This window comes from Plecotus auritus (genome assembly GCF_963455305.1).
Source record: "Plecotus auritus genome assembly, chromosome: 3".
NCBI lineage: Eukaryota > Metazoa > Chordata > Mammalia > Chiroptera > Vespertilionidae > Plecotus > Plecotus auritus.
In genome coordinates, this window is record NC_137772.1 from 97676978 (window position 1) to 97689555 (window position 12578).

Sequence of the window (12578 nt, forward strand, 5' to 3'; positions counted from 1 at the left end):
TGTAAATGTAGGACCTATTAATCCATTCAACAGATACTTGAGTGCCTTCTTGGTGATGGAGCTGTGAAGATACAGTGTTACATGAAGACAGACCCTTAGCTCATGCAGCTTATCGTATAGTGGGGAGCCAGACATGCTCCCAAGGGACCAGGCATAGTAGAATCATGGTGAGTAAACCAGGTCCTGTGCTAGAGTGCTGCATGATGGGTAGGGTTATCAGGAAATGCTTCTGGAAAGAAGGGACACTGGGCTGAGACTGAAGTTGGTGGGGGTGGGCATAGATGGGGGCGTGACCTCTGATGGGAAAAAGTTGATGCTCCTGAACAGTCCTTTTTGTACATCAGTTTCTGTCCTGAGTGTGTATTTAGGTGGACTTCTTCTTTCCCTAGGTAGATCATAAAACCTAGCACGCAGAATCTGTGTCTAATTCCTTCTTTTGTCCTTTGCTACACGTAGCAGAAAATAGGTCCCAGTAAATGTTAACTGGTATGAATTGGTACATGGATGGATGGATAAAAGGTGTGTTAGACTACACTTCCTTGTAATGTTTTGAGATGTAAATAAACAATAGCCATTGACTGTATCTTGTGTGTAGGGCATATTAGGGGATTTGAGATTAGGAAATAAAAATAAACTTTAGCCCTGTGCCCTTTAAGGAGCTTGGAATCCAGTCTGTAGAGCACTTAAAACCGAACACCTGAGACTTAGAAACAGCCAGCAGAGCAGGTTGAACAAGCAAGAGCATATCTTGTCCACGATACCCCTTTACCACGTGATCCGTGGGGTTTATTTGGTCTGGCTTCCCAAGAAAAATGTAATGCACTGCTTGGAGGGCCAGGCATGCAGATGGCAGGGTAGAGTCAGGGAGCAGGTTGCAGAGGGAGATATGTTCAGAGAAAAGAAAGCTCTGCATTATCAGAAAGCTGTGGCTGCAGAGAGATACAGCCAGTGGAGAGGGGATATGCTGACTTGCCTTTTTCTTCAGTGGTGTTATACAAAAACTCAGGATTTGGTAAGTGGTGTGCAGTGCATGAGTTTTTTGTCCTCACACCCTGCCTCTTTCCTTACAAAGTAGTTGTCATAGTTCAAGAACTGACTATCTCAGGGCACTGACAATGCATGTGGTTCTGCTTCATGGCTCCATGGATGAACTACACTTTCCTCTGGCCTTGGCCATGTCCGGCAGAGACTTGCAGACATAACATCATTAAATAGCAACACAGTTTTTACAAGATTTACCTACTCAACACCCCCAACCCTATCCCCCTGGAAATCATAGCTTCTTTAATGTCCTGCTGGCTATGTGAAAAACAGGAATTTATGTAACAAGCCCTGCACAGAAAACCTTTTCCTGTTCGGAAAATTTTTTTTTTAATTGTTGGCAAAGTTAGGAGACAGCTCTGTTACTCAAAGAGCGACCTCAAATGTCCTCTTAGAAAAATATGTAGCATAATGTTTTGATAAGTAAGGGATTGCTATGGGACCTTTTTTTTGTAAGTCTAATTAGTGAGTTAATGTATGTCCCATCTGAATTAGTGAATGCTTCCTGAAAATTGTTTTAAGATTCATCATCATGTATTCTGCAATCTTATTTTAAAAAGCCCCCCAATTGCAGTTGCAAATGATCTGATCTAATGTTGTGGAGCTGCAGGGCTACCCCCATCCCCACCTCCTCACCCTCCTTGCCAGTCAGCGAAGATAGCCAGGAAGTTACTATTTAGGAAGATCTTCCCCCTTTATCATTAACTAAATGACAAGCTTCCTTTTCTCTAGAGATTTCTTCATTGTAGTTTATGTATGTGACTGTTGTGTTCAAAGAACAAGGTATCATGATGGAATATTGTGCAAATGTCCAGACTTTGAGCGTGTAGAACATGTTGCAGGGTCAGAGTACTTAACTCCATTCTGGTCTGCCTCAGGGACAGGCTTGCTTTTTTAAGGAGGAATTTGGAAGTTGGTTTGCTGGTGTTGGTTGGCCCAGCAGATGAGGCTGTGGCTGTGGGAGTGTGTGTGTATGTGTAAAACCTTCCCATAAGGGAGTGTCATGGGAGTGAAATCGGACATTGAGGAAACATAGTACTTGGCCTCCTTTAGAAAGTATTGAGTTTGGGGACAGATCCATAGATGGAAAGGCAGAGGAAAGTCTTGGGAACAAAGAACGCTCCCTGTCATTCACTTGACACACCTGCCCACCGTCCAGGCTGAAGACCCTGTTCAGGGCCATTTCTGACCCATACTCTCTGTGTGCCCTGGCAGAAGGGCTTGTCACATAGCTTCTGTGTTGCAGCCCTTGGGTGGAATGTAGTACAGAGGGTCAGAGGGCATTCTGAGATGTGGATTTCTCAGCCTTGACTGTTGGGCCTCACTCTGACTTTTTTTAAAATATATTTTTATTTATTTCATAGATGAAGGAAGAGGGGGAGAGAGATAGAACATCAATGATGAGAGAGAATCATTGATTGGCTGCCTCCTGCACACCTCCTACTGGGGATTGAGCCTGCAACCCAGGCATGTGCCCTTGACTGGAATCAAACCTGGGACCTTTCAGTCCGCAGGCCAATGCTCTTCCATTGAGCCAAACCGGCTAAGGCCTCACTCTGACTTTTAAATCTCCTTTAAGAAAGTGAAAAAAAATTTCCCCATTTTGTTTTCTACCTTCTTTCAATGAGAAGAAAGGTTGAGCTTATGGTTTGTGTTGGAGCTCCAGCCTTGTCCTGCCTTTGTTCTGGCGCAATGATTGGCATGTCGATTGCATGAGGATGTGGCACTGTGGGTGCATCCTGAGGTGACCACAAATCCAGCCCCAGGGCCTTTCCATGGTCAAGGAGAGGGGTGATGAGTCTAGGGAGCTCAGTCAGCTGGCCATGTGCTCAGCCCTGCTCCCAGGGTTCTGGGATACTTGGAGAATCTCGTTCCTGGACTTGGGATTGGGGTCTTGATGACAGACACTGCTCAGTGAGCAGGTAGTGAGAGTTTACTGTGTGCCCTGTCCTGTGCTGGGGACAAAAAGATGTAAGTCTAAGTCCTCTGGTTTAGGAGCCCACTTTTCCTCTTCCATATGTCCCAGGAGCTCTCTGGCAATCTTGCTGTGAGCCCAGTAGGGGAGTCAAATTGGGGCTTCCTTGATTGCAGCCTGGCTTTGCTGCTTTTACTATAACTTGAGACTGTCTCCAGCTCCCTTCACTGTGTGTTTGGAGTTGTGGATTTGTGTTTGTAATACCTCCTACCCACACCCTAGTGAATAAGAGGAAGGAAATAGAGCTTAGCCTGGTGAAAACTTGTGTCTTCAAAGATGATATCTAATACATTCTTCTTGGTGACTCTTACTGTGTACCAGACACCCCTGAGCATTTTATATACCACTAGGGGCCCAGTGCATGAATTCGTGCACCTTGAAAGAAACTGTGGGCCGTGAGGCTGCAGTGGGCACAGGGGCAAGTCTTGGCCCATCCTCCAGGTCCCCGCCCAGCCCCTCCCACAAGGCCCCCGGTTCCCTGTCTGCCGGCAGCCCACTCCTGCCACTGCTGTTCCCACGTGCTGATGGTGCCGGCCCCACTTACACCCGCTGATGGTGCGGAGTGATTGGGGCCGGCGCCAGCAGCGGATGCGAGTGGCGGCGCAAGCGGCGGCTCTAGCGCCGGCAGAGGTGCGAGCAGTGGCTCCAGCGCCAACAGTGGGTGCAAGTAGGGCCGGTGCTGGCAGCAGGTGCAAGCGCCTGGTGGGACTGCGGTGCACAGGAGCAAAGAATTTTCAGTAACCACCAGAGGCTCACCCCAATGACAGTGACTGGTACCCTGCCTTGGTCTGGTGCCCTTGCTCACCTGCTCCACCATCCCACCGCAGCCCGCCATGTTCTGCGCACGCCCCCTGGTGGTCAGCACGTTGTTCCCCTGTTTGATCTATTTGCATATTAGGGTTTTATATGTATAGATAAAGGCCAAGGAATTTCATGCGGTTATGTAGCCAGTAAGTAGCAGAGCCACCTAAATGATAAAAAAGGTTGATTTCTCTCTACTAATTGTCCTAGGAGTATATGTGGCACAGTTCAGTCATGGAGCTTTACCTAGCAGGTTGAGACCTCAAGCTATTTGTACTCTCCATGCCATTCTCCTCTCCAAGATTATCTTTTTGGACTGAGAATAACTTCTGATGAGTGTCCTTGGATTAGTTGGTGCATACTACTGGTTATTTTGGGGAGAAGGGGGTGGCAAATAACACTTGAATTTAAATTTTTCTTTGGGGGATGGAGGGCAGTTCAACTTTCTAAAATTAAAAAAAACAAGTGACCCATTTTTTTTTCCTTATATTCACCTGTATTTGCCTAATGGATATTATGGGCTTAAATGAATCTAAGTCTTAGAGTTTTCAGGGTTTTAATTTTTGACTAAGAATATATGCTGCTTCATTTATTTCTTTTCCATAATCATGTAGGCCCAGTAATGCAAAACTTCTCACTTTGAGTAAATGACATATGTGCAACCTTATGAAATTGGCAGTAGTTTTAGAGATAATAGAGTGGAAAGAGTTTTTATAGCACTTAGTTAGGAAGTACTATTTGCATAGCACTGACTGTAAACAAAATGTAAGTGCTTTTAAAAGCAGTTTCTGTAATTCCCCTATAAAATATACTTATATAAAAGGAGGTATTTATAATAATGAGTATTTAATTTTGTTCCCTCATTAAGATACAGATTTTATTTTTAAGATAATATTTTTCTTCTACCGTGTGAACTCTTTTATAGTGGGGTTCAGAACCATTCTGACTGTATGGGTTGAAATCTGTACTTCCATGTAGTTGGAGAAGTACTATATTTCTAACATGATGTTTTTGCTTTACAGAATTCAATTCGTCATAATCTATCTCTGCACAGCAAGTTCATCCGTGTGCAGAATGAAGGAACTGGAAAAAGTTCTTGGTGGATGCTCAACCCAGAAGGAGGCAAGAGTGGAAAATCCCCCAGGAGAAGAGCTGCGTCCATGGACAACAACAGTAAATTTTCTAAGAGCCGAGGCCGAGCCGCCAAGAAAAAAGCATCCCTCCAGTCTGGTCCAGAGGGTGCCGGGGACAGCCCGGGGTCTCAGTTCTCTAAGTGGCCTGCCAGCCCTGGTTCTCACAGCAATGACGACTTTGATAACTGGAATACATTTCGCCCTCGAACTAGCTCAAATGCTAGTACTATTAGTGGGAGACTTTCTCCCATTATGACTGAACAGGATGATCTTGGAGATGGTGAGGTGCATTCAATGGTGTACCCACCCTCCGCTGCAAAGATGGCTTCTACTCTGCCCAGTCTGTCAGAGATAAGCAATCCTGAAAACATGGAAAACCTTTTGGATAATCTCAACCTCCTGTCATCACCACCATCATTAACTGTTTCAACCCAGTCTTCACCTGGTGCCATGATGCAACAGACACCATGCTACTCGTTTGCACCGCCAAACACCAGCCTGAATTCACCCAGTCCAAACTACCAAAAATATACCTATGGCCAATCCAACATGAGCCCCTTGCCCCAGATGTCAATGCAAACACTTCAGGACAATAAATCAAGCTATGGAGGAATGAATCAGTATAATTGTGCACCAGGACTCTTGAAGGAGTTACTTACTTCTGACTCTCCTCCCCATAATGACATTATGGCACCAGTTGATCCTGGGGTGGCTCAACCTAACAGTAGGGTCCTGGGCCAAAATGTGTTGATGGGCCCTAATTCGGTCATGCCAAGCTATGGCAGCCAGGCATCTCATAACAAAATGCTGAATCCCAGCTCCCATTCCCACCCTGGACATGCCCAGCCAACCGCTGTAGTTAATGGGCGTGCCTTGCCCCACGCAGTAAACACCATGCCCCACACTTCGGGCATGAACCGCCTGGCCCCAGTGAAGACAGCTTTACCAGTGCCTCTGCCTCACCCCATGCAGATGAACGCCCTTGGGGGCTACTCTTCCGTGAGCAGCTGCAACGGCTATGGCAGGATGGGCATTCTCCACCAGGAGAAGCTCCCGAGTGACTTGGACGGCATGTTTATTGAGCGCCTGGACTGTGACATGGAGTCTATCATTCGGAACGACCTCATGGATGGAGATACTTTGGATTTTAATTTTGACAATGTGTTGCCCAACCAAAGCTTCCCACATAGTGTCAAGACGACAACACATAGCTGGGTGTCAGGCTAAGAGTGAGTTATTGAGCAGGTAAGATTACCCCACTATCAAAAGACCTGCAAACAGAACTTAAAAGAGAGGAATACTGTAACTTGCCATCTATCTTCCATGGTTAAGACTTTTTAAAGGTCAACTAGCTATCTCTTGCAGAGAGGTATCTTTTATTATTCATTCTTCACCCTTTTTATAGCTTATAAATTTTCCTTTTCAGTTTAAACACAGAACGTTCCTCTAACTGCTGTAAAGATTTTAACAGTTAGATGGCTGCATCTTTTTAGTAGCTCTTCAATAAATGAATACATTTAATATAAATCAAATGCTGAAGGGCTTTTTAAGTGGAATTTCCCCCATTGAATGATTTCAGAGCTGTTTGAGAAAGCTCTAGCTATTTCCCCTCCCCCCAGTATGTCTGTCACTCCAACATGTTAAGTTGCATTGATTTTAATTTGGATATTTTTTATTTTGTGTGTGTTTGTTTTTTCCTTAGGCTATACTTAAAAGTACTTCAGATTGTCTGACAGCAGGAACTGAGAAGAAGTCCAAAGATGTCCTTCATCCCATCTTTTCATTTTCTTGATTAAAAAACACACACACCAAAAACCTTTTTTATTTTATTTTTCTTTCGTCAGACTTGGCAGCAAAGACACTTTTCCTGTACAGGATGTTTGCCCAACGTTTGCAGGTTATGTGCTGCTGTAGATAAGGACTGTGCCATTGGAAATTTCATTACAATCAAGTGCCAAACTCACTACACCATATAACTGCAGAAAAGACTTTCAGATCCTGGTGTGCTTTCAAGTTTTGTACATAAGCAGTAGCTACAGAATTGTATTTGTGTGTGTTTTGTTTTTTTAAATATCCATTTGGTCCAAGGAAAGTTTATACTCTTTTTGTAATAATGTGATGGTCTCCTGTCCTTGATAAGTTAAACTTTTGTTTGTACTACCTGTGTTCCGCCGAACTGATGAATCACAGAGAACCAAGCTCTCCATTCTGCACCTTTGTTGAACAGCTTTGAACCTGTTCATTTTGCCACATAATTCACATGAGAACCAGTAATCTGTCACCAATCTGCTGAATTAATGAACTTGTCAAACTCTTTTGAAGAAAAAAATAGAGTAAACACCAGCCTTGTACAGGTCTTTTCTATTTTTTGTTGTCTATTTTGTTATTTGCAAATTTGTACAAACATATAAATGGTTCTAATTTCCAGATAAATGATTTTTGATGTTATTGTTGGAACTTGAGATCATTTTTGGAATAGATATTGAACTGTAATGTTTTCTTAAACCTGGAGTATACTTTGTTACAGTATACTTGTAAATTTGTAGAATTCCAGATATTTGAGACAGCATCCATAATTTTCATTTTGTATTCTAACTGGATTAGTACTAATTTTGTACGTGCTTCTTGGTTTGTACACTTTGGGATGCTGCTTGGTGATGTTTCTGACTAATCTTAAAATCATTGTAATTAGTACTTGCATACTCAATGTTTCTGGCCCTATTTTGGCAGGAGAGTGATGTAGAGTTTAAGGACATTTTACGTTTCATGTTTAGGAGAACTTGGTATGTTTTTATGTATGTATTTTAAAGAAATTACATCTGCTATTACTCTGTGAACTAAGCGTACTGCATAGCATTGAGTCTTCTATAGATACCTGTCTGCTTGTTGTGGCAGTTACTCCTGGGAGGCCTTGTAATGTTTGTAGGTCAGAAAGGGAGATCTGCATCTAACACAGTACTCCTTTCTCAAACTGGGGCTTTTAATCAACAGCCATTTTAAGTTGAGCTTCAACAAATGTTTCCCCTCATAATTCTGTGCTTCTGTGTTGGTCAAGGTGGAGGTTGGTTTGTAGTTCTGCCTTGAAGGGGTATGTTAACACTCACACTTCATGGTTCTTTCCCTCTGTCTTGCAGATTACATAGCACACTATGGAGAGAGTAAGTCAAAGTGGGGGGGGGATTTAGAAATGTGACTTAAGTGATTTGTAGAATGCTTTGTGTTCATGAGTACAGATGGCTAACAAGTAGGAAAGAAGCTGTTTAAAAACTGGGGCAATTAATTTGAAAATCAACAAACCAGGTATACATTGTATATTTGAATTCTTTTAAAAGGCCTTTGCGTAAGGTAAGGATTTCTTTAGCCTTTAGCAACCTACACTATAATTCTGATCATTAGGTTTTAATATTTTCCAATTACCTATAACTGACAGATAACTCAATTGGCTTTGTGTCCCACCTACAGTGTTGGTATTTTCAAGTCGTGTGGATGCCTGAAGTCAGCAAAATAAAATGAACAGCTGAACAAAAATGTTCCTCTTGCCTGCCGGAGAAGGTTCTGATTTCTATGTACTTAGCCCAGATCACATTTGCTTTGTCTTGTCTGTGAATTGCATCTCTGTTGGCTTGGTTTTTCCTAGATGTTTAACAAGAATATAAGTGTCCCTGGTAGATTTCCTATAGGAGGCCAGCTCTATGGTAAGCCGCCCACTGTAACTTCTATTTTGGAAATTCATTGAACAACCACCTCTCTAGCCATCTTCATTGTTGGACACTCCAAAATATGTCTGGTTTTAGATATCCTAGTGCAGTGGTCGGCAAACTCATTAGTCAACAGAGCCAAATATCAACAGTACAACGATTGAAATTTCTTTTGAGAGCCAAATTTTTTTAACTTTAACTTCTTCTAACGCCACTTCTTCAAAATAGACTCGCCCAGGCCGTGGTATTTTGTGGAAGAGCCACACTCAAGGGGCCAAAGAGCCGCATGTGGCTCGCGAGCCACAGTTTGCCGACCATGGTCCTAGTGCCTCTCAGCAGAGCCTCCTGCATATGGAACAGAACCTGTTGGTGCAGAGTACTCGTGTTTCTTTTACCACTGCTACCACTTCTCCTCCCATGCCATTACACAGGCGCCTCAGCGACAGCGACCGCTAGCATCACTATTAGCATCTTACTGCTTCACAGTGTGACTTTAAAAATGATGTTTCTTCCTCCCATGTCTGTGTAAATACCTTTTTTTCCTTTCAAATTTTTCTTTATGTTGAAATTCTGACATGAATCCTGGGTAGCTAGCTCCTGGGGTACATTGAACTCCAGTGAAAGGCACCTTGTCTATTTTGAAAACATTATGTGACCTCTGGTGATTCTTTTCTGTACGAATACTGACTTTCTAGAGTAATTAGTCTACAGTTATTGTACATGATTGCTTTGTGAAATGTGCAAATGATATCACCTATGCAGCCTTGTTTGATTTATTTTCCTTGGTTTGTACTGTTATTAAAAGCATATTGTATTATAGAGCTATTCAGATAATTTTAAATATAAAGTATTGTTTCTGTAATATAGGCGTATGCAATATATTTAGGTAATAGACATATTACATGGAAAGTTCTGCTTTGACAAACTGACAGTCTAAATTAATTAGCAAATGTTATATCCCAGCAAGCAGTGAATCAGTGGGACGTCCCAAGAAGAGAAGACACTTGAAATGGAAACGGTTCTCCAAAGGTATACATTTAGACTTGCTCAGCTGCTGGATACATGCTAACATCCCCCACGAAATTTTTACGTTCAGCTCTTAAGAGTTCTTAATTTATAACTGACTTTTAAATGAGAAGTTTCTCTTTTGATTTTAGTTTGGGAGTAATCATTCAGTAGAAAAGCGCAATGTGGTTTATGCAAAGCTGCTGGGCGTGACTCTTGGCCTTCTCCTTAAGGGTGGTGCCTAGCCTGGCGGTGTGGCCAGGTGTGGCCATGTGAGTCCTGTCAGGATGTAGTCATGCTCCCCAGCGTTTTGCTACTTGAGTTTAGTAACAGTGCAGATTCCATGGATTCCATGTTCCTGTTCCAATACTCTGAGAAGTGCCTGATGATGCTGATGTACTACAGACACAAGAACAATCTTTGCTATTACTGTATAAAGCCATAAATGTACATACATTGTGTTTAAATGGTTTGGTGTCTTTCTTTCCTAATTGTGCAGAATAAGCTCTTTATTAGTATTAAAAAATGTTTTGCTATCATTTGAGTTAAATCTTTTCAGCCACAGTGCCATGGTTTATTCAAATCTGGTGTTTCCTTTGGAGGGTGGGGAAACAGTCTCTGATCAGACAATAGTCCCCTAGAGTTAAGAATAAGTAAAATCCCTGATAACCCTAGAGTGTAGGTACTTCATCGTTGGAAAGTCTGAAACCACAATCTGGTACAATAATTACTGGGTAGTTAAGTCTCATGTCAGAACAGACCGTGGTGAAGGTAAAAGCACATAAAGGGCACATTAGGGTCCTGGCTGTGAGGTCGCTGAGCAGGCATTGGGGGTGTGGAAAGGAATGGCTTTCCAAGGCCACATGTGCTCCTGTCACCACCACACACCTTTCTGAAGGAGGAGCATCGCTTTGCTGTTTTCACAAATGTTCTGAGGAATGAGCTAGGCTTAGATAAAGGATGATTAAAATGCTTTTTTTAAGCCAGGATGAAGGCCAGTCTCTTAGCTTCTCTCACCAGGCAAGTAAATATCCAAATGAGTTGGAGTAGCAACAAGGAAATAGGTTATTCTCATGTTTATCTGCTTAGACACCAGAAGATCAGTTCAGCCTTCAGGTTCTTCCCCACCTTCCAGCAATGTAATCCTTTCTTTAAAAGACGTGACAGAACAGTGGTCGACAAACTCATTAGTCAACAGAGCCAAATATCAACAGTACAACGATTGAAATTTCTTTTGAGAGCCAAAAACTGACTTCTGTGCATGGGCCACGAAGTTTCAGTCGCACTGTACGTGCGCGCCCGCAAGTGGTATTTTGTGGAAGAGCCACACTCAAGGGGCCAAAGAGCCGCATGTGGCTCGCGAGCCGCAGTTTGCCGACCACTGTGATAGAAGCCCAGAGTAGAGTGTAGAACTGATAAAAACCATCTACTCCCAAATGCTGGCTCGTGCACAGATCACTTTGAAAACTGCTGATGTAGTCCAAATGCAGAAAAACATGATTGTATTGCCAGAGCAGGCTCCTTTCATAGCCCTCTTTTCATATACATAAAATCATGCATCCAATGTCACTTACTGAGATCAGTTTCCAAGTTTTACATCATTTGATAAGAGGAAGCAACACAGAAGGAAGGTTTTCCTAGCAGATTCCACGGGTGGAGCTTATGGGAGAGGGAGAGAATTCCTTCTTTGGATAGTATCTAAGCCCCTGCTGTAATCAGGATGTGTACATAGGATTATTTCTTGACCTGTGAACCAGCCACACACAAGGACTTTGCCCTGGCTATTGTTTCTCCATGTTTGAGCTGACCTGACAATGAAGATGCTAGTTAAACTTAGACTAGTCGGTGTGGTTAGGTAAGTGGAAGGCTGTTCCAAGATAAAATCACATTAAGTGGCAGTTGAAGTAGTCGGCATCACATACACATTGAATCTGTGTCTGTTACTGCTCCTACTGGGGCCGTGAGCCTGTATCTGGGCTGGGCCTCTAAAATGAGGGTGTGTTTCTGGAAGTTTCCTTATTCTAATTTCTTATTTTATTGTAAAAAATGATACTGGTGATAATTGAAATACATGGACTCAGTTTAAGTAACTGGCAAATGGGTGAAGTTTCTGGGAATGGAAATGGAGGTGCATGCTGGCATGAAGGAAGGAGGAAGGCAGTGCTGGGTGGTAGTAGAAAATCAGATGTGAAATAGAGATAGCTGAGGTACCTTTTGACTGGAGGAAGCTACAGAGTGGCCAGGCCATAACGAAGTTCAAAAGCAAGCTTTAAGTTGTTGCAGGTGGCTGGGAGAGGCGGCTTTCTGTGCAGCCAGCCCCCTTGCTTTGGCAAAATGGCAGTGAGAGGAGGAAGCTCCATAATGAAAAGATATTCACCTGTTACAGGAAGAAGGAAAAAAGATTGGGGCCAACTTTTCTTTGCTTGACTGGTGGCAGGACACTGTCTTCCCCTCTTCCCCATCCCTCCATGAACTGAAAGGCTAAATTAAATATCTTGGCATTAGTACCTTTATCAAGTTCACATCTTCCAAAAGTGAAAGTCTTATTTGCACTTGGAGCCACTGGTGTTAAGTAAAGATTTACATCCTCTAGGAAGAAAGAAAGCAACATTATGAGGGCTTGTTATTCATTATTTACATCTCATTCTCTCCATGAGCTCCAATCCCAGACAATCAACTTGCAGAATTCCTATGAAACTTAAAGCTTACCTAGGATAGTAGCCTAGGAGCCATGTGGGACTCTTATATTTGCTAAAGTTTCTGTAAATATTCTTGGGGTTGTAACAGATCTGAAATTGCCCCAGGAAGATGATCTGAGATGAGACAAATGCTTAGAATAGAGCTCGCAGTAGGCCACTTTAAACTAGATTTTTCCTCCTCTGATGAATTGAGATAGAGGTGAGGTCCATTTTGCATTTTAGTGCT

General features: G+C 42.8%; 1 protein-coding gene across 1 annotated transcript in view; it reads left to right on the top strand.

The window, feature by feature from the left end:
• FOXO1 (forkhead box O1) overlaps nucleotides 1-10191 on the top strand; it is a 120165-nt gene extending 109974 nt beyond the window's left edge. The window contains exons 2-3 of the mRNA XM_080659830.1: nucleotides 4840-6195; nucleotides 6653-10191. Coding sequence (XP_080515956.1) covers nucleotides 4840-6177 — 1338 coding nt within the window. The 3' untranslated portion in view covers nucleotides 6178-6195; nucleotides 6653-10191. The remainder of the gene's footprint in view (nucleotides 1-4839; nucleotides 6196-6652) is intronic.
• The last annotated feature ends 2387 nt before the right edge of the window (nucleotides 10192-12578 follow it).